Source organism: Epinephelus fuscoguttatus, linkage group LG8 (assembly GCF_011397635.1).
Source record: "Epinephelus fuscoguttatus linkage group LG8, E.fuscoguttatus.final_Chr_v1".
NCBI lineage: Eukaryota > Metazoa > Chordata > Actinopteri > Perciformes > Serranidae > Epinephelus > Epinephelus fuscoguttatus.
Genome location: NC_064759.1, coordinates 7,701,944 through 7,724,618, shown reverse-complemented (window position 1 = coordinate 7,724,618; position 22,675 = coordinate 7,701,944). Strand labels below are relative to the sequence as shown.

The following is a 22,675-nucleotide window of genomic DNA, read 5'->3' as shown; positions in this document are numbered from 1 at the left end:
GTCTTGTCTGCCTCCTTTTTTTTCTGTACATTGTTAGAGTTGATTCCACATTCAAAGCTGCTGAGCTAACGACTAATAATCACACAGTGAGGCCGAGAACACTTGGAGCACATATTAGAAGTTGTTGTATGAAGATTTTAATGTTTTAATGTCATGTTGATGAGATTGAGGGAAACTTTGAGTACATTTGAGAATATATTCAATAATTTGGTGACAGTTTATTTTAACCCTCCCCATTTAGCATTCATAAGCAGCATAAAAAACATTTAATAAATGGCTTATAACACACTATAATATAGTTGTGAGCAGATGTAAGTGTTTATAAATGTACTTGTCAACAACTACTAGCGTATGATGATGATGGCAGTGTTGGCAGCTGGAATCTGGGGCGTCATTCATACAGAGTCTCGGCCAGGTCAGGCAACAGGATGCGGCCCGGCTGATTTCATCCGGCATGCTGACTTTGGGCCGAGGCTGGGCCAGGTGACTTCTTATAACGTCCCAGTGATGGCAGTATCAGCAGTCGTAATCAGGCCAGCTAATTTGGCCCAACTCTGGGGCGTCATCCATGCCGAGTTGGGCAACCAGACCTCGCCCAGCCAATGTCATCTGGCATGCCGAGTTCAGGCCGATTCTGGGCCAGGTCATTTTGGCTAACTGGGTACTTTTACAACCTTAAACTGTATAAAATTATGAAGGTCACCACCATGATGTCACCCACTGGTTTGTGGACTTACATTTTGAAGCCTTGACTTTGACATTTTGGCATTCTCCATCTTGGATTTTTAGAGCCAGAAGTGACCATATTAGTAGTGGTACAAGAGGATGGAGATCATGCTAGCTGCTAGCTTGGTTAGCATGCTGCATTTACAGCTTTGGTTAACTGTGATAATGCTAATGCTAAGCCACGTTTTCCCTTGTGAAAATGGGCTCAAAACCATTAAAACAAAATGTACTGACTAGAAAAACCGAACATCTGACTCCTTAGAGGGTCTTTTAGTACAGTCAAACAATAAACAAGACTTTAAGGTGATCAAAATGTCACAGTTAACTTTCATGAGGTTAAAATATACTGAAATATCAACAGCTACGTCAGCTCTGTAAATCTGTGGTTATGCCGTGGTTATGTTACTTAACCAAAGTTGCCACTGTAGTAGCAACTTGTCAAAGGACGACACCAGCTTATCACTCAAAGTGGCAAGGTTCCTATGCATAACTTTAAGTCTTAATAATGTTAATGGGTGAATTATTTAAAAATTCACACCTGTACGGTTGTCATGAATGTTGAAACTGTCTACGGAGACCAGAACTGTTTTTGCACCAGGCTGTAAACATGTTTATTTCTGCTGTAAAGTTGGTCATTTTAACATGAGGGTCAGTGGGGACTGACTCATTTTTGGAGCCAGCCTCAAGTGGCCATTAGAGGAACTGCAGTTATTGGAATTTCCACAGTGGCTTCACCGTTCAGACACGGAAGTTGCTGCTGGGTGAAAACACAGTTGTAATATTATGAAATATGTCTCTGCAGCTAAAGTTATAAGTGTGACAAATACTGTACATCATACATGTCATAAGAAGATAAGAACAATTTTAAACTTTAGAGAAACGTCCTTATCTCCTTACAATTACATTACATTATAAACCATTTATTACACGTTAATACAGCGCCTATAAATGCTTAACATGAGTGTGAAACTACCATTAACATAAGACAATCTTTTCAGTTTGTTTTCTGGCTGCAGCTGCCACATCTCTCTGATGCTTGACTGGTTCAAGAACTTCCTCTTCATCATATAAACATTAAAGTCAGAGCTAATGGCTTGCTGTCAAAATATCTGCCAAATAAATACAAATAGTGCCAGTTAAAACAAAAAGACACAGCCTTTGCTTTTCTTTAGTCTCGCCACAAAACACAAATGGAGGAGGTGAACATTGATCAAAGCATCATCGTTAATGCCAAAAAGTTGTGACAGTGTGGCAGATATTATTAACTTTTTATCCAGTATCAATATATATATTTTAATATGGCAAATGTAATATAATCAGTCATTTCACTGTTCTTCTTGCACATATAAGAGCTTTAATATCGGTTTTTAATAGCAGTTTATTAATTCGGACAACAGAATTTTGCCCACCATCATGAGCATCAACACAGCTGCGGTGAAAACCAATAACTAGTTTCCTCATTGATCCCAATTTCTGGTCAATACACGCTGTCGCCTTGGGAGACCGCCTGTCTTGCAGAGCAGGATTACTAATACAGCTACACAACTGCACTGGTAACCAGTTAACAACCAGCACCAGCTCTTTACTTCAGTCTTTGCTCCAGTTTTAAGCACACGACATGATAATCCTTTTGTGACCCCTTCCACTCAGTGTTAGTGAACATGTTGGATTTGCTGCAGAGATACAAAGCCTGGAGGCATTTAATGTCAGTGTGACATTTTCCTCTAAAATGTGATGTCACTTTTTCCGACAGCATGCAGGGCAGCCGAGGCCATGAGAAGAGCTGTGGTTATCTCCATCTGTTGCCAAATAACTGCCCTTTCTTTCTCACTCAGTATTTTAGCTTTGAAGCAGGTGGCAACATCATTTATAACAAGGTACTTTCATGTAAACTCAGCGTAGCTACATCAAGATAAACTGCATTTAAGTCTTCAGAAGAGAGATACTTTCCTCAGTGTCACAGAGCACACAGACTGTTACAGGATTCAGTGCTGTGTTTTTAAGGACATGGTTTCAGTGTATTGATAAAAGTAAGGAAAGCAATCACGTGTAACATAAGCAGATACAATTTAAGAGAAACAAACTGAGGCCTGACATGTGGCTGAAGTCTCAGACCAGCTGAGCACAAACTGCACAGTGTAGGTAGGCATCATATATGAAGCTCTCTGGTGTGAAAATGTAGCCAAGTCAGTGTAGAATAGTGCAGTATTTATGCAGTGCAAGTTTGTTCCTAGCCTCAGAAATCCAAAGTTAAAGCATTGTATCTCAAAGAAGAGGTCTGGTGTTATTCTATGTTTTTGTTTTTGTCAACAGTCCCAGACAGTTTACGCCTCTGTGCCTTAAAGCTCTGTTATTGTCCAAAGCCCCTCAGCAACACATCAGTGAGCCGCACCACTGCACCGGGTGGTTCTTTCGTTACGAGAAACACAGTCACTGAAACTGATTTGACTGAAAGTCATTCCCACACAAACTTATTTTGACCTGCAGATACAGATACTTCTGCTTGAATAATGCCGGCTGATAACATCAGTACCCAGCTGTTTTAGGACTTGAAAGTGAAATGACTGGGCATCAGTCAGAGGTGACTGCTTGGCTAAACTGCTTTCAGACAATCAGCGTTTCCAGTCAGAGCAGAAGATAAATGGCTCTCAATTCCCACCCATATCAGAGACCGCCTGCGTTTCAGTAATTTAAAATTGATAATTAAAACATAGCTCAGGACAAACCAGTCATGTGATCACTGATCAAAACCTTTGCATGGAATCAGCTGTCTTCTGAGACGTACGTGGTGTTTATTTTGTTTGACATTTTATGCGTGATGAACTGTTTTAATTTTGCAAACTGTTTTGCTTTAATTGTTGGTATTGCACTTTATTGTCTTTTCATATTTTCCTGCCAAGGGACCGCAGATGCAAATTAGCTTCATAGCTGATTCTGGCTCAACAAACATTTTAATTAAAAGAACAACCACCCACACCAGGGGGAGGGTGGTATGACATTTTTTGGTCATAGGAATAAATTAGGGATTTTTTAATGAAAATCTGACATTGCACCCAAAAAAAATATTGCACCAAAATCAGTGTTGTGGGGTGTGATTGACACTTGTCAGACTGAGATAATAATAGTAGAATAATCTTATTACCTGTTAGTATGTTGAAAATGTTTCAATATATGTGTTTTTTAACATATGTTAATTCATAGTACATGACATAAACTGGCATGTAAAGGGTTAAAATTGAATCAAATAATGATTTAAATTAATGAAAGTCAATTTAATAAAAAGAATGAAACTAAAAAAACCCTGGAGGAATTGATCAAAAATTTAAGAAAAAATTGACATATGTGACCTTTGACCTTTTGTAGTCTTATTGGAGTAAATTAGGATTTTTTTAATGAAAATTTGACATTGCACCCCAAAAAAATATTGCACCAAAAACAATGTTGTGGGGTGTGATTGACACTTGTCAGACTGAGATAATAATAGTAGAATAATCTCATTATTTCTTGGTATGTTGAAAATGCTTAAATATTTGTCTTTTTTAACAAATGGAAATTAGTGGAATATGATACAAACTGGCATGTAAAGGGTTCAAATTTAATCAAATAATGATTAAATTAATTAAAAACAATTACATTTTTTAAAAAGTGTTGCATTTGATCATTTATGGTCATAAGCAAGCTAACGGAAGTGTTCTCTTAGGAGGGCACAAGGGTTAAACAAACTCAAATAATTATCCCATTTTAACAATCAAACTATATACCTGTGAGCTGTTTTTCAGGATTTACTTCTTCAGTTCTTCAGTTGAATGAATGGGCTTGAGGCTGAGATCCACAGAAAGTAAAGTACAGAGAGACGGAGTGATGCAAGAAAAATAAAGAATATTGCCAGCCTTAACCTTTAAACAATGGCAGAATTCGGGTTATCTTTTTCATTTAATTTTACTTTATTAAAGCACAATTACCTCAAAATTGCACTTACCGGTACGTACAGTATTTGAGTTACTTTGCACCAGTGTTTCAACAGTGCAAGTATTGTCTTGAAGAAATATGTATGAGATTCAAAAAAAAGTACAGGGTTCCCATTGTCATGAAAATCCTGGAAAAGTCATGCAGCACAACAATCATATTTCCAGACTTGGAGAAGTCATGGAATTTTGTTGTGTGTAATGAAATTGTTGCTGTTATCTTCTGTTGATAACCTTCCATGTAATGTAACATTACAAAAAAATGTATTTTCTGTAGCTGAGGACGTAACGTGGCAGTAATATGCACTGATATCACAACCTTGTGTTTACCATCACATACGTTTTCTCATTTTCTTCCTATGTTCTGTCTCTCCTTTCACGTATGTCTGCTAGTTGACATTTTATTTGATAATGATAGTGTGAATCTGTCATGTTTAAAAAACACCCAAAAAGTTTGGCAAGAACTGGGACATCTTTTCATTATGGGTTCTTGAAAGGTCATGGAAAAGTTTTGAAATTTTGTCCATGAAAATGTGTGGGAACCCCAAAAGTAAAAACTAGACACCATCTTGTAATGGGATTCCTCCGGCCGCATTGCAGCGATGGAAAAGAAATGTCAGCCAGGGGCATGAGGTTGGGGAGGAGATGGTCCCTCGTCTACCTCCTGCCTCTGTACTTTCGGCGTCCTTGCTTGGACCACACCCATCTGTGAACTCTGCCTTTATTTAGGCTACTCAACTACATACCTGTGAAAGTTTGTGACTGGATCCTGGAAGCGAAGGCTTCTCGGGCAGACTTCTGTTCCTCTCTCAAGGAAAAAGATAAGTGTAGTTGGCTTAGTGTTTCTTCCAAGGCTAAATTGAATGGACGCGGTCCTTCAGCAGCTGCCATCTTGGCTGTTTACTTTTCGACTCTTATGGCGCAGCGCTGTCTTTATCATGTTACGCCTGTCCAGAGCCCGCCTCTGTCAGATAGACTGATCTGATTGGTCCGATAGGCAATTCAACGGGCTCTGCTCGTCGGGGCCAGATCCCTGTGCAGAACAAATTTGAATCTGCTGGGGGCGGGGCATCTGGATTTCCAGGTTAATTCAACATCACAGACAGGCTGGAAAAGAGGTTAGTTAACAGTAGAGAGCAGCACTGAGGCCAGTGAAAATGTTTCGGTGGTTACTTCTTTTTATGTATCTTACCTATGCAGTCTCCCTTTCAAACTTGGTGCAGACCAACTTGGAACAATGTTTGAGTGCTGCTTGGGTGGAGATGGACGTTTTTTTTCATCTCCCCACTAAAGGGGCTAAAGTTAGTGAAATCACCCAGGTGTTGTACACTGCTCAAAAAAAATAAGGGAACACTTAAATCACACATCAAATCTTGATGAATGAATTACTGAAGTTGAAAATCTTTACTGATGCCTGTACGCATCGTTCCTGTGATGAGTCGGCGAATGGTGTCCTGGGGGATCTCCTCCCAGACCTGGACGTCAGTGAGCTAACTGGGATGGTAAAAGATTGTGATTGACATGCCATTGCTATTTAGAAAGCACGACTGACGCATGTGTTAAATGTCACACTAGAGGCTGACGCTGTTGTCATGTCAGTCATGCCTCTTGATTGTGGGATGCAGTGTCTAATCACACACTAGAGCGGAATAATGCTGCTGTCATTTGGCTCTGTGTAAAAATGCAAAGGAGCCATAAAGAAGGGACTTCACAGTGGCCCTATAGCACGATCTCTATAAAAAGGGCTAGTCATAAGGACGCGGAACACATTCACTACATTTACGTAGCATTAAAGAGAATCAATTTATTGTGTTAGTCCAACTAAAACCAGACTTAAAAAATACATGTTAACACGTTAGTCCGACTGATATCGCACTAAATCAAATTTCTCAAAGTCGGAGTAACATCCACATATAATGTGTTTAGGACTCAAACTCCTCCTGCATGTTTACAGTCAATCTGACCCAAACTGGCCTCGGCACTCTGCACATGCTCCAGTGTCCACCCCAGGCTTTGACCTGGAAGTTGAATGGCATTAAATTCGTAACAGAAGAAGCCGGTAAAAACATGGCAAATCTACATCCAGAGCTGTGCATTTTGAGACAGACACAACGTACAGAGCTGTGAAGTTGTCCACCATGGTACCAGTTTGCCGTTAGCTGACAGTAGCTAACTTGTTTGTCGATTGTTTGGTCTGTAATGGGTCAACCGGAAAAAGGTCAAATGCTAACAAGGTATAAGAGGGCGTATCGCCACCTATCGTGCAGAGTCGGACATCCTTCGTTCAATAAATCGATTCCCCTCCTGTGCTTGTAGAATGAGACAAGGACTGTAGACCTATTGAATGGCCTAGTTGAGCTATAATCGTAACCCGACTTAACTGTGCATGTATTAGGGCATTAACGACTCTGATTTTTTTCAGGTCGACTTATCTGTCAATAAAGTCGAGTCGAGTCGACAAGTCATTTGATGACATCATCACATTGACACGGCAGAGGAAAGTGAAGTATCTCCATACATGTGATGTGTGTCTGTCAAGGCCCGAACATACTCGGGCGGAACGTACGCTGAATGGACTGCAGAGGTCCGCACGGACTCAAAGCGGACATCCGCAAGCCCTGTATGCGCAAAGCTCAAATTTTACGACCGCGCGGACTCCGCTCTGCGCACCAGTGACTGCTCGGCATGTATTTTTCACATCGCGGGGATTTTTCACGAACATTTTTACAGGAAACTACAACGCGGAAGTGCGCTCGACTATGAAAGCCCGAATGACTGCGGACATTCCTCGCGGAGTCCGCTCCGCTTATAGTACGCCGTATCAGCGTAATCAGAGGCAGCGATTGCATTCCGTACACAAGCACACAGAGAAAGAGAGAGGGAAAAAACACACGACTTGTCGACTCCTCCCGGGGGGTGTCGACTTGTGCCACTGACGTCGACACGTCGACAAATCGACATTTCTGTTAATGCCCTAGCATGTATCCATACTGACTGTGAGGGGGCCTGCTCTATTTGGGCCCCCCCACACACATTGGGCCCCAGTGCAACCACAGTGCCTGCACTGTCTATATTTACGCCTCCTGCCATGGGCCTATTGCCTCATATTCCAACCATGCTGTTAAAGCATTAGTAATGTGATTCCAATACTATGATATACACACTCGCCAGCTACTTTATTAGGTACACCTGGTCAACTGCTCGCTAACACAAATAGCTAATTAGGGTAGTAGGGTTAGGATTGGGAGTAAACAACATGAAAGCATGGATCCATCCTGCCTTGTATCAACGGTTCAGGCTGCTGCTGGTGGTGTAACGGTGTGGGGGAGATTTTCTTAGTACCAACTGAGCATGGTTTAAACACCACAGCCTACCTGAGTATTGTTGCTGAGCGTGTCCATCCCTTTATGACCACAGTGTACCCATCTTCTGATGGCTACTTCCAGCAGGATAACGCACCATGTCACAAAGCTCACATCATCTCAAACATGACAATGAGTTCACTGTACTCCAATGGCCTCCACAGTCACCAGATCTCAGTCCAATAGAGCACCTTTGGGATGTGGCGGAACGGGAGATTCTCATCATGGATGTGCAGCCAACAAATCTGCACCTTGTTGAATCTATGCCACCAAGAATTAAGGCAGTTCTGAAGGCGGAAGGGGTCCAACCCGATACCAGTAAGGTATACCTAACCTGTTTCCACCAAACACTTTCGGTATGGTACCTCTGGAGTCAAAGGTAACCCTTCAGACATGGCACCTATGGTACCTCTTAAATGTGGGTGGAGTTCTTGTCACTCACTGCTCCGTCTAGCACTCCCTATAATTCAACCTTTATCAGTCTGCACCTTGTTTATCGTCCACAGCCCGGAGTTATGTGCCAACATTTTCAGAACACAATAGAACAGGCTGCAGTGAGTCTCTTTTGATTAGATACTTTAAAATAATGGGTTTGTGCATTTAGTCCTTCTCAGGCAAGCTCATGGGTTTAGTGTTGCTGTAGCCCACAGGAACGATGCTCCGCAACGTCTTTTTTCCTTCCGAGTGAGGATTGGGATGTATGCCATCCCAATCGAAATTAATTTATATAAACACTTGAAGATCCACTCGTTACTAAAAGTGTATGTCATAAAAACTTAAGTGATGGTCAAAGTTGTCACAGTGAAATTTAAGGTGTGTTGATGGATTCACGTCGTCAACTCATACATTAGCCCTTTTTAAATAGGAATTGTGTCAATTTGCAGGAAAGCCCAATCAGTCTTCTTTCAGCATTGGCAGTATAAAAACAAAATCGGGGAGTGCAGCAAAATGCCGCCTACCTACTTTTGTTTATACAGAATGGTCCTTTTTCGGAGCAATGGGGGGTGTGAGCAAGTAACAAAACGTGTAGCTCAGTGTGTGACGTAACCAGTGACGTGGGAGGGAAGCCGCGGCTGGTCAGTCCTTCGCCAATTCTCTCATAAGTCGGCCCGTTCTTCACTGTTCCCGTCATCAGACGGTTAATGGCCTCTTTGTTTGCGAGGGCAAGGAGGGCACGCAATTCTTTGTCTCCGTTTCCTGTTAGTCCACCGCCAGTGGGCCACATGTGCGGCGTCATCAACAGCCCCTCCCATGACGGAAGGGCGCCTTGTTCTTTTTAAACCAAAGGTTTAAAAGGTTCCGTCAATATGTTTACCCCTACGAGGCGGAAAATTGGGCACCTCGGATCAACTCGCCAATCCGGTTCTGTGTGTCTAAACACTTGCAGCTTGACGGCAAAACGGCCCAACATTCACGGAAAATCTGGCAGCGTAAAAGGGGCTATTGAGTAACATTACAAGTTAACGTTCCACCTTAAAAGTCTCCGGCAGTCGGCCCAGTGAATGAAGTTATTTTTTCTCAGACTCCAGCTGCTGTGAGAGGCAGCAAAACATCCTTTCATTTTATAGTTACAGTTTACTAATAAAACTCTCCACAGTATGAACAGTGGTTACATGAGCCTCAAAACCAGCCACAACTCAGCCCTGAGCAGAGTGACCGTCCTCTACTGACCAATCAGACTGCAGTGTTCACAGCTCCACCTTTTAGTACCACATCTGTGTGCTAGGTACCCCAGCAGAGGGGGGACCAAACATGGGGACGGTACAGAACGGTTCTACTGAGTGTAGGCCTTTAATAATATAATTTATGGAAGTGCCGAAGTACAATACTTTCAGTAAATGTTGCTGTTAATACTATTTGTCGGTGAAGATTCTCAGTCATCCAGGTCATGGTAATCCTAGTGCTATATCGTAGGCAACTGGACTTGCTTGCGTTTTTTGATGACGTTTCGCCTGTCATCCAAGAAGCTTCTTGAATTCTAAATGACTGGTACGAAGTTACAGGCTTTGAACCCTGTGCAAGCGCACGCAACTTGCATGAGAGGCAAAACGTCGTCAAGAAACACAAGCAAGTCCAGTTGCCTACGAGATAGCACTTACGATGTTAATACTTTTGTATTTTTTGTTAAATGAAATCTTGACTGAATCTTGCTACTTTCACTTAAGTAAAAGCAAAGGCGATCAATGTGCAGAGGCTACACTTCCCTCCACCCATGAACCTCACTTTATCAGAAGGAAATGTGCTTTTTACTCTGCTACACACATGATGTTTAAAGTTACTAAATACATTACAGATTTACTTTCCATCTAAAAGCTTCTTCCACCCTTGCAGTCTGTTAAAATAAGGGCCAGCTGCAGCTTGTCAGTAACTGCAAACAGTCAATAATTGCCTGAAAACAAGGCTGACTCGCTGGTGAACTGTCGAGGCACACTGCACGCAGCATGACTGCACTGTACTTTACTGTTCCGGCTTCACCCTTCACGTTGTGCTCTGCAACGTGACCGCTCTGTTACCATTCCTCTGTTACGTCCACGAGGCGCTTGGCTCCGCCCTCCGGTGTCCTGAAAGTGTGTCACTGGGTTAAAGTGGCTCGAGCGCCCGGGCGGAGGGGCGTGGCCGACAAATGGGTCACATGGGCGAGCCCACTATTGAGAACATTTCGTTCTCTTGACTAACCCGCAGTCACACACAACAAGGGGGGAGTTCCTCCGAGCCAGACGCATCACTTCGACCTGTTCTCTCCGGGAGAGTCGGACCTGCAGATTATTTCCCCGCAGCACACTCATGAGATGAGCTCCATCTTTAAACTGCTCTCACTCAAACAGCAAGTTTAGTCTGCGCCCTTTTCCTTTTTATGTTTTAATTCGTGACAGTGGCAGAAGTCGTGACAGACAGTTGAGTTTAGTTGAATTATCTGTTGGAGATTTTCCATCTTCGAACAGAGATGCCTGAGGACATCGGCACAGCCAAGCCTGGTAAGAACACAATATTTCATATATTAATAACTGCTGCACTGAAACCCAGAGGATGTAATGTTGTAACTGCATGCACTGTGCACACACTCTGCTGCAGTGATGTTAACATGTAAGGAAATGACGCACCTCGACTGGAGTCCAAGTCATTCTTAAAAATCATTTTACGCACGTATAATTCGAGTTTATTTTGCGTTTTGTGTTTATTATGGAGAGGAAACTCAGAGGGTATTGGTGGCATGAAGGTATGAAACACATGAGTTCATTGAATGCATCATGTTTTAAATAGATCAAGTGTTTCATAAATGAATGAGTCCTGTCACTGAAACTGTTTGTTCCTGGCTGTGGTGCAGCATCATACCGTCCTCTCTGGGTCACAGGGTGCTGACACATTTTTGTAAATTATTATATTTCATTGTCATGTGCATTAAGATGAATTAGAGTGTTAATCCTGCCCAGAAATAGTGTTTAATAATCGGGGTTAGGAGTGCCAGTGCGCCGCCGCGTCCGTTTCCATTTGACACAACAACAGTGTTTAACTCTCACATGGACAGCGTAGCCTAGCCATGTGCCCGTGTGTACACGCTTCGCTGGTACACTCCTCTGATTGGTCGAGGGGCGGTCCTCTGCCAGCAGCACGCATCAGTGGGAGCTCTCCTCTGATTGGCCGGAGCTGGGCCCGTGACGCAGAACGTTGCATAATCCACGCTGTTCACAGCACTCCCGGCGCGAGGCTGGACCGCGAGGTACACGTGAGACGGTGGAGACACAGCAGCCACTGACCTAGATTTTTTTCTCTGCCTGCTCCCTCGCGCGTCGCTTTCACAGAAATTCATGACAGGTCCACGTGTGGGTGGGCCGTGAAGGAGAACAGTCATGGTTGAGGGTTAGGTAATCATCTGCTGTGGCCTCCAGAGTTAGGGTTTTATTTTGAGTTTTTACACAAATATTCCAGTGATCTTTTTTTTTTTTCTTAAATGGAAACTGACTGCACATGTTTGGTATTTTACAAACTGCACCGCCCTACTTTGAGTCACTTTAATTGCAGTTGCAGTGCCTTGCCCAGGGGCACTTAGATGACACAACTTAAAGTCATTTTTCCTATTTCTAATAATGACTCACATGTCTGTGAGATATCCCGTCTCCTCGCTCCAGACTACCTGTGCACCAAACATTAAAGCCCAAACTCTTCAATCCCAAGCAGGCATTCTTTGGCACCACGTATCATTACATAACCCACCCGTTGATGTTTTCCCTTTGCGTTCTGCTTTCCCACAACTGTTATGTTGCTCCACTGATTCAGTGACCCTGTCTGGAGCACCCTCCCATAGCATAGAGACCCATGTATGTTATGTAATGGTGTTATCCAACCAGCAGGCAGCACTGGAGGTGATAAAGCAGGTCATTCTTAGCACAGTGGATAAAACCAGACAGGAAACACACAATGTAGGCTGCTCTGCTGTCGAGGCGTGTCACAGGCCCGTGTACTCACTGTACTGGCCAAGAATCCATTTGGCAAACAGGATATTTTGTTATAATTATTATTATCACTGCAGTTAAAGTCCTCTTATCATCACTGGGTCACAGCACCCTTGGCAGGCTTGATGCGTAGTAGGGGTGAAAACATTCCTTTGGCGGCTGCTAATGTCTCAGAAATAGATTAACATGAAAACAAGGTGTCACATGTCCACAGAGAGCAGATGTAGCACTGTGCAGTAGTTTATTCGCTTTTTAAAGCAGTTGAAATTATTCGTGCATAATAAGCAACAACGCCCAGGTACGTGGATATAGGGTGCATCTAATACTACGTAATTATTGACAGCCATGAAAGAAAGGAAAGTAATTAACCTGCTGTGATGTCACCGTCTCTCCCTCTCCACAGGAGGAGTCATCGCCTATATTTCCTCTGGCTCCGCCTCCAGCCCAGAGTCCTGTATGAGCACCAGCCCCAGCAGCAGCTACCTGTCAACATCACAGTCGGTGTCCCGCCCCGCGCTGCCCAGCAGGGCCGTGGGCATGGTGGTGGATATCTCTCCGCCGGCCAAGAACGGCCAACAGCGCGCCCACGGCATGGAGAAGGCCGGGCGCTCCTCTACGTCTGCCAAGAGCAGCATCACCAGTGAGTACAGCGTTAAAGTCGCATTGTCAAAATACTGTGCTCCTGAGAAACATGTCGCACATCTGGTTTCAGACACACTAGTCACAGCTCATCTTTGTCTTTGCAGAAATTAACGGCATGGTGCTGTTGTGTAAAGTGTGTGGAGACGTGGCCTCGGGCTTCCACTATGGCGTCCACGCCTGCGAGGGCTGCAAGGTGAGACAAGTTCCCAGAATGAAGCGTTGCGTCTCTGCACGTTTGATTCATGGCCTCTTGCTGACTTTACACACTGACGTGACCAATGCTGCTCGTGGCCATCTTATAGGGGTTCTTCAGGAGAAGCATCCAGCAGAACATCCAGTACAAGAAGTGTCTTAAGATGGAGAACTGCACCATCATGAGGATCAACAGGAACCGCTGCCAGCAGTGTCGCTTCAAGAAGTGTCTGGCTGTCGGCATGTCCAGAGACGGTGAGCAGTACTTTTAGTTTAATTACTCAGCTGCCGTCATTCACTTCTTCTCTTTGGTGCTCCTTAAGTGTCGTTAACCTTGAGACAATCTAATGGCCGTTATTTTACTCCCAGCTGTCAGATTTGGCCGCATCCCAAAGAGGGAAAAGCAGAGGATGCTGCTGGAGATGCAGAACGCCATGAACAACATGATGAGCAACAACAGCCAGCTGCACAGCATGCTGCACGGCCAGCAGAGCCCCTCACTGCCTATGGAGGCCATGACCAGCGACCCCAGCTCCTCGCCCTCCTCTTCCTCCTGCTCTGCTTCCGATTCCCCGTCGTGCTCCAACCCCTCCTCCCCGCAGTGCCCCCAGGACTCAGAGTCCGTGGTTTCCATGGACACCAACTCCAGCTCCGCCTCGTCCTGCGGATCAGACAGCGGCGAGGACGAGGCCGTCGTCACGGTGAGCCGGCAGCACCAAGATGCCTTCGCCTACAGCCAGCAGAGGTCGCCGAGACAGGGCCAGGCCTCGCCCTCGTCGAGCGCGGTCGCCCTGGAGACAGGGTGTGACAACCGCATGGAGGAGCAACAGGAGAGCTGGAGCTGCTGGAACAACAATGTGGATGTGGGAGGTTACCAGCACAGTTCGTACAGTAACAGTCAACACGTCGCCAACACTGCTTACAGGGAGGAGAGGGGAGTCTACCAGCAGCAGCAGCAGCAGCAGCAGCAGCTCAACAGCGCCCCCAGCTGTGAACCATCAGAAGTCAGCCAAAGACAGCATGAATTTAACACACAAACTGCCTCAAGTGGTTACAGTGGACCAACCAGCTGCATGAGTAACAGAACACACTTGGTGAGTCATTAATCTTTTCCATTCTTAAAATTCATATTATGACTCTTAAAAACTGAAACTGAAGTTTGACCCTCTGTCGTCATGGTTTCCCAGGTCTGTCCCATGAACACATCACCCTACGTGGACCCCCACAAGCCGAGCCAGGAGGTCTGGGAGGAGTTCTCCATGAGCTTCACCCCCGCCGTGCAGGAGGTGGTCGACTTCGCCAAGAGGATCCCGGGCTTCCGCGACCTCCCCGAGCACGACCAAGTGGGCCTGCTGAAAGCTGGAACTTTTGAGGTATGAGGGCAAAGAAGCCAAACATAAACACGTTGTGTTATTTTGTGCTCGCTTTGAAGCTGAGCGCGGCATACAGGAGCCGCTGAGGCGTTCCCAAACAGAGCACGCTGTCAGCTGTGTGTGCTGAATAATATTTGCTCAGATAACAGATGAAATGGTTGTGAAAGAAAGTTTCACATCATAAAAGCAGAGTCAGATTGAGTTGTAAGAAATGACGCTTACAGTCAGTTTGATCTAAGAACTTATCACAAGATGTCTTTGTTTACCCGCAAATCAAACCATAGACTAATAATCTTCACGTCTCTCCACTCTCAGGTGCTGATGGTCCGATTCGCTTCTCTGTTCAACGTGGTTGAGCGGACGGTGACCTTCCTGAGTGGCAAGCGTTACAGCCTTGACACGCTACGGTCACTGGGTGCTGGTGAGCTGCTCAACTCCATGTGTGAGTTCAGCGAGAAGCTGGCGGCGCTGCGGCTCGACTCAGACGAAATGAGCCTCTTCACGGCCGTGGTGCTCGTCTCAGCCGGTAAGAACTCCTCAGAGTGAAGATGTTGTTTGTGAGCAGGGTGGAGAAGAAGAGGTCGTACAGTTGTACTTTTTATACCAGAATTAAGGCTAAAATGAACCTCGAATATGTGATCTATTCTATTTAAATTCATTTATATGTGCACAAATGGCATTTAAAATAAGTACTGTGATGTTTTTAAAAGCAAAATGTTCGTTCGTCCTGTCCTCCATCATCAACCCTTTCTCTCCTCTTCTCCTGGCTCAGACCGCTCAGGGATCCAGGACCTGAACTCAGTCGAGGCGCTGCAGGACAAACTGATCCGGGCGCTGCGAAACCTGGTGATGCAGAACCACGGCGAGGAGTCGGCCACCACCTTCACCAAGCTGCTGCTCAAGCTTCCCGAGCTGCGTTCACTCAACAACATGCACTCAGAGGAACTGCTCTCCTTCAAAGTGCACCCTTGAAAGCTTCCTGTGGGGGCACGCCTGTGCCCCTCCACCTTATCCACACACCTCCACCTCCACCAGGACCTGCCTCTTACTGCACCCTCACCCTCCGTGTTCGACCAACTCAGTTGCGTGTTTGTTTCTAGAATGTATTAAAAGTTATTTTTTATTCTATTTTTGTTAAGTAGACCGCGCGGGGTCTGGAGAGAGAAGAATATAAAACGTACTGTATTTATAGAAGAGATAGCTTATTGCACACAAACACACGCAAGTGCATGTGTGTCAGAGGTTAGTTTTGCAAAGTTGGAGGCACTTTTCTATTTTTAAACAACGAAGAATACTTATCTGGCTTTATGAAAAGATAGAAAAACAATTGGTCGATCCAAAAGCCATTTAATTCCAAAGTGTATTCTCTGATGAGCGGGTGAATGTGAGAGACAGTATACACCTTACATACCTACCGCATGTTTGTTTGGTCCAATATTTTGACTGATACATGTCGGCGAGAAAGGCAAGCTATCAGAACATGTATGGAAGACTGTGTGACGACCGCTGTTAATGCATGGCTGTACTTATTACGAACAATTATTACTCGGATCTTCTCCCCTCGCCTCAGAAAGCATCAGTTCACAGTTTCAGTGTAAATACTGTTGTATGTTTTCTTTTTATTTAAGTTGTTTTTTATGTGTTTATATCGACTGCCTGTACACTGCCTGGTGATTTCTGGGGGAGTTGACGACGCCATGTTCAGCAACACTACATTTGCACATGTAACACAACATGTATAGGCTACATGTAGTCACACCAGTGTTTTTGACCTTTCCCACTTTGTTTTGTTTTTTTTTAATCAGACTTTGTGTGCTCTCAGCATAGCACTGAATTTGATGTGTTTCATCCATTTTGTTGAAATATCTGTTTCTTCAACTGGCGACACCGCCATATGTAAATAAATATATATATATATATATATATATATATAAAAATATAAATATATATAAATATCTGATGAACATAGTATATAAATATGATATAGTATGAATAAATACAAGTGAAGAATACTCTGTGTACTTTTGTGTTTTTTATTGATACCAGTGTTTTAATTGAATGAAAAGCTCAGATGAATCCACACCAGCAGTGACTGTTGCTCTCCACTAGATGGAGCAGTTTTCTCACAGCGTCGTGATTCAAAGATCCAACAGCCAGCCAGCAAGAATGAATCAGACATTAAAACAGTGAGAATAAAATAATTATATCATATAATAATTCAGACTAACAGCTGTCCAATTAAAAATACAAAATACATGAGTTAAAACCAATATAATAAGTGAGAATAAATTAAATTGAAATAATAATTGAGACCGGCAAGCCAAACTTCTTAAAGGCACAGCCAAAAAGGAATGTTTGAATGAATAGAAACGCCACTCCCCACTGCTGTAAATGATTAATATAAAGCTTTTTTATGTTTTATCTTAATAAAATTTATTTTAAAAAGCTCATTATGAGGTTTCTGTCAATGCTTTCTGCTCATATGATAAAAACTCCTGGAGATATTAATCCAAATAAATGACATATTTACCTATTTACCTAAGTCCTGCTGAAATTGGCGCAAAGAATTGTGGGTACTTTACACCTGCTGAGGATACACACATGCATCCTTGAAAATTCTCTGAATGAAGGACTCTGTCCTCGGCAGAATTTAAAGAATCCTTGACACCGGAACAGTCCTTGGGTGAGGCTTGATGATGTAGCATCCTTGAAACTGAACAATTTAAGGATCCCTCCTTGACTTTGAGAAACACCTTCTGACGTGGAAGCTCTTTGTCTGTGCAAGTTGTTGCATAATGCAAAGAAGTTTAGTCATATGAACCCTGAGAAGCCTGCAGAGTGACTTTATGATTTACATATTGTTTATTCTAAATCAGCTGAGCTCCAAGAAAATTCTTTTTACAGGAGAGACTAATGTGAAAGCTTCATACTGACACTGTTTGAATAAAGAGGTTGGGTTCAGTTCTCAGAATATGTGATGATAGTATTTAAATGTTTAGCAGAGTTAACACGGGCAGATTACGAGACAGCGGCTCCCTGGGCACAGACATGTAAAAGGCCCCACCACCTCTCCTATTTTGTGTCTTTCTAGTCATCTCTGTCTCTTTGTAGTCATTTTGAGTCTCTTTGTAGTCTATTTTGTCTCTTTGTAGTCATTTCTGTCTCTTAGTAGTCATTTTTGTCTCCTTGTAGTCATTTTGTCTCTTTGTAGTCATTTTGAGTCTCTTAGTAGTCTATTTTGTCTCTTTGTAGTCATTTCTGTCTCTTTGTAGTCATATTTGTCTCCTTGTAGTCTATTTTGTCTCTTTGTAGTCATTTCTGTCTCTTAGTAGTCATTTTTGTCTCCTTGTAGTCATTTTGTCTCTTTGTAGTCATTTCTGTCTCTTAGTAGTCATTTTTGTCTCTTTGTAGTCACCCCTGTCTCTTTGTAGTCATTTTGAGTCTCTTTGTAGTCATTTTTGTCTCTTTGTAGCCATTTTTGTCTCTTTGTAGCCATTTCTGTCTCTTAGTAGTCATTTTTGTCTCCTTGTAGTCATTTTGTCTCTTTGTAGTCATTTTGAGTCTCTTAGTAGTCATTTTTGTCTCTTTGTAGTCACCCCTGTCTCTTTGTAGTCATTTTGAGTCTCTTTGTAGTCATTTTTGTCTCTTTGTAGTCATTTTTGTCTCCTTGTAGTCATTTTGTCTCTTTGTAGTCATTTTGAGTCTCTTTGTAGTCATTTCTGTCTCTTTGTAGTCATTTTGTCTCTTAGTAGTCTATTTTGTCTCTTTGTAGTCATTTCTGTCTCTTTGTAGTCATTTTGAGTCTCTTTGTAGTCTATTTTGTCTCTTTGTAGTCATTTCTGTCTCTTAGTAGTCATTTTGAGTCTCTTTGTAGTCTATTTTGTCTCCTTGTAGTCATTTTGTCTCTTTGTAGTCATTTTGAGTCTCTTAGTAGTCATTTTTGTCTCTTTGTAGCCATTTTTGTCTCTTTGTAGTCATTTTGTCTCTTTGTAGTCATATTTGTCTCCTTGTAGTCTATTTTGTCTCTTTGTAGTCATTTCTGTCTCTTTGTAGTCATTTTTATCTCCTTGTAGTCATTTTGAGTCTCTTTGTAGTCTCTTTGTAGTCATTTTGAGTCTCTTTGTAGTCATTTTTGTCTCCTTGTAGTCATTTTGAGTCTCTTTGTAGTCTCTTTGTAGTCATTTTTGTCTCCTTGTAGTCATTTTGAGTCTCTTGGTAGTCATTTTGTCTCTTTGTAGTCATTTTTGTCTCCTTGGAGTCTGTTTTGTCTCTTTGTAGTCATTTCTGTCTCTTTGTAGTCATTTCCATCTTTTTGTAGTCATTTTGAGTCTCTTTGTAGTCATTTCTGTCTCTTTGTAGTCATTTTTGTCTCCTTGCAGTCATTTTGAGTCTCTTTGTAGTCTCTTTGTAGTCATTTTGAGTCTCTTGGTAGTCATTTTGAGTCTCTTTGTAGTCATATTTGTCTCCTTGTCGTCTATATTGTCTCTTTGTAGTCATTTTGTCTCTTTGTAGTCATTTCTGTCTCTTTGTAGTCATATTTGTCTCCTTGTAGTCTATTTTGTCTCTTTGTAGTCATTTTGTCTCTTTGTAGTCATTTTGAGTCTCTTTGTAGTCATATTTGTCTCCTTGTAGTCTATTTTGTCTCTTTGTAGTCATTTTGTCTCTTTGTAGTCATATTTGTCTCCTTGTAGTCTATTTTGTCTCTTTGTAGTCATTTTGTCTCTTTGTAGTCATTTCTGTCTCTTTGTAGTCATTTCCATCTTTTTGTAGTCATTTTGAGTCTCTTTGTAGTCATTTTTTGTCTCTTTGTAGTCATTCTGTCTCTTTGTAGTCATTTTTGAGTCTCTTGGTAGTCATCTCTATCTCTTGGTAGTCATGTTGAGTCTCTTGGTAGTCATCTCTATCTCTTGGTAGTCATGTTGAGTCTCTTGGTAGTCATCTCTATCTCTTTGTAGTCATTTTGAGACTCTGTTATAGTCATTTTGAGTCTCATAGTTATTTTTGAGACTCTCTTATAGTCATTTTGAGTCTTTTTGTAGTTGCTTTATGTTTCTCAGTAGTCATTTTATATCTCTTTGTGGTTGTTTTGCCCTTTCTCATAATTGTTGCAAGTCTCTTTGTGTCTCTGTAGGCATTTTGGATCTTTTTGTGGGGCTTTTGCCCCTTTTCACAAAAGTCTTTTCTTTTCTCTTTTTTGTTGCTTTGGTTTCTTTGTAGTCATTTTGTGTCGCCTTGTAGTTGTTTTTCCCCCTTTCATAATTGTTGTGAGTCTCTTTGTGTTTCCTTGCAGCTGTTTTGCATCTCATTGTGGTTGTTTTGGTTTATTTGTAGTCATTTTGAATCTTTTTGTAGTTGCTTTGTGTTTCTCAGTCGTCATTTTGTATGTCTTTGAAGCTGTTTTGAATCTCATTGTGGTTGTTTTATGTTTCTTTGTGGTCATTTTACATCTATTCTTGGTCGGTATGTGTCTGTTTGAGTGACATCGTGCAGGTGAAGGCCGGGGGCGACAAATAATTTGGGCCTCTGGGCCTGTAGCTCATAGACCCATTCAGTAATCCATGATAATTAGATGTGTGTTTATTTATAGTATAAGAGTGAGACATTTAAGGATTGATTACAGTCAGCTTGATGCAGAACAGGTGCTCAGACTTGCAGCCAAAATTTAAGACCCTAAAATTTACAATCACCTAAAAAACAGCTGCGAAATACAGAATACCTCATGCTGTGTTTTTTTTTAAGTTAAACCCAAGAACTAAATATCACATTCAGTGGACAAAGAAATCATAAAACAGCTGAGGAAACACAGGACGCCTTTCAGTGCTCAGATATTAAGCAGTTTTATTTCTATTTCATGATTTATTTTCCACAGAAGGTCAGTGTTTTAACAAGAAGATCATCTTCGTATTCAAATCTCTCCAAATGTAAATTGTTCACAAATATTAATGAGTTTAAGGTGCAATGATCCACGAGCAGCCTGCAAAACAACTTTCTGACTCACCTGCACTCAATCAAGGTGCAAAATGAAAACACCTGTGGCGGTGCTCCATGTGTTGGTGAAGGGCTTTCTCCAGATCATCACCATATACACTGTAAACAGGTAAATACTGTAAAATACTGACTGTTCTCGCAGTAGATACTTAAGATATGTCATGATCTTTTTAAGAAAAAGTCCTGAATGTTACATCTGTTTTCCTTTAGGTCACTGCGCAGACATTTTAATACGACTAGATCGTCTTTGTATCCAAATCTTTTTAAATGTATCATTCAAATCTGAGAGACCGCACAGTGTCAACATCCACTCTGACCTGATGATGATGGAAATGAGGCAATCACAGAGAAAAGCACTGGGGGAAATACTTATAAAGTCTGATGTTTTGTGCCAAATGTGATGGGAATTAAAATGTGACTGAGTCTTAAAACGTGCTGGTAAACTTTAACTCGACAACATGCAATGTATTTTTATTAAGTCAGCTCTCAACTCGTCTGAGGAGGCCTTTTAATGTAGCATTTTCAGATGAAGATATATTGTACATGCTGGTGTAATTCGAGTTTTAGGAGCATTCTTTGGACATGTTTGGTTTAGTTTACTTGCACATACATGTAAGGAAGACGCAGGAAAAAGAAATTGAAAGTGAAATCATTGTGCAGGAGAGGTTAGAAGCCAAATACGGCTTTTGAAGATACCTCCCCTAGTAAATAAGGACAATCATACATGAAAAGAAAAAGATAAAAACAAAGACTGCATAATTGAATTGAGTTTCAGACAAAGAAGTATTACAAAATTGTTAAAGACTGTATACAGTGCATTCAGAATATGCGTCTAATGTGGGGTACAAGCAACTCTGTGTGCTGTCATGAAATCGTTGAGCACAAACCAACGAGCCAAGAGTTCGACAGGCTGTGGGGTAGAAGTGTAGCCCAAAAGAAAAGTCCACATTCCAGCACGGAAGAAGAAACAAATCAAATTTTAAACGTTATGAAAGACTTGGATATCAAATTGATGTTTTGCAATCTCTATCTTTTAAAGAAGTTGCTGAAAGAATGAGAGAGTGAGGCTTTATTTGCACGGTCCAACAAGTCCGGCACCTGCAGAAAGCTTTGAAGAAATCTTATTTTATCGATTTTACTTTTCCATATTTTGACATGATAAATGACATGTCAGGGCAGATGAATCAGCACGGCTGCATGTAAACAGGAATATTAGTAGGATATTCATTCTCATTAGTAAACAGCTTGGTAGAAATATTGTCTTTTTTAGAACAAGGGTAAAAACCATAAAATTTCCTTCGTGTAACTGTCGTCACTATTTTCACCACTGTCCTATACATTACTACTGGTGGACTGGTCAACTTTATCTATATAGCACTTTTCATACAACAAGCATAAACTCAGTGTGCTTAAGAGACATCATACATGACAAACATAAAATATCATATCAGATAATAAAGTATTATAAACATAAAAATAAGCAGGACGTGATAAAAACAAACAAAATAAGAAGGTATTATTATCATTATTCTTAAAAAGCAGAGATAATAACAATAATAATACTAATTCCTGTCATTATTGTTATTGATAGGAATCTGTGATGTGTACTCTGTGAGCATGTCAGCAACACAGGAAAAACAATAAGAAGTATTTTAAAATCAATTATTTGTTTTATTGTGAGCCTGTGAAGAGAAGATAAAGTAGGAGTTATGTGGTACTTTGATTGTTTCTGATTTGTTTGATTGCTTCAGGTAAATTTTTCTTGAACCTGATCAGAGAAGAGACGCAGATGTTGCAACCTTCAGATGATTTGCATACAAAGCTTTTCCAGATGATTCATTCAAATCTAACTGAACACAACGTCAGCGCCCACTCATGATGTAAATGACTTTTGACATTTAGAGGTTTTTCACTTCTTTATTTCATGCCCAGAGTGTATTGCTCATGATATCACACCAAAGAAACTTCTGGTTCCA

At 41.8% G+C, this 22,675-nt stretch overlaps 1 protein-coding gene across 1 annotated transcript; it reads left to right on the top strand.

The window, feature by feature from the left end:
• Positions 1-10,720: 10,720 nt before the first annotated feature.
• On the top strand, positions 10,721-16,723 carry nr1d2a (nuclear receptor subfamily 1, group D, member 2a). The gene is made up of 8 exons (XM_049583486.1): positions 10,721-11,028; positions 12,908-13,144; positions 13,251-13,339; positions 13,449-13,593; positions 13,708-14,432; positions 14,526-14,711; positions 15,027-15,237; positions 15,484-16,723. Exons 1-8 carry the CDS (start codon positions 10,998-11,000, stop codon positions 15,681-15,683), a joined length of 1,824 nt encoding a protein of 607 aa, XP_049439443.1. The 5' UTR covers positions 10,721-10,997; the 3' UTR covers positions 15,684-16,723.
• Positions 16,724-22,675: the final 5,952 nt, after the last annotated feature.

What these genes read in the sequence shown, in the direction of transcription:
- nr1d2a (XM_049583486.1), top strand. Translation starts at nt 10,998, where the DNA reads ATGCCTGAGGACATCGGCACAGCCAAGCCTG. An exon ending in CATCGGCACAGCCAAGCCTG is followed by an intron (nt 11,029 to 12,907) that starts GTAAGAACACAA and finishes CCCTCTCCACAG; the next exon opens with GAGGAGTCATCGCCTATATT. An exon ending in TGAGTAACAGAACACACTTG is followed by an intron (nt 14,433 to 14,525) that starts GTGAGTCATTAA and finishes ATGGTTTCCCAG; the next exon opens with GTCTGTCCCATGAACACATC.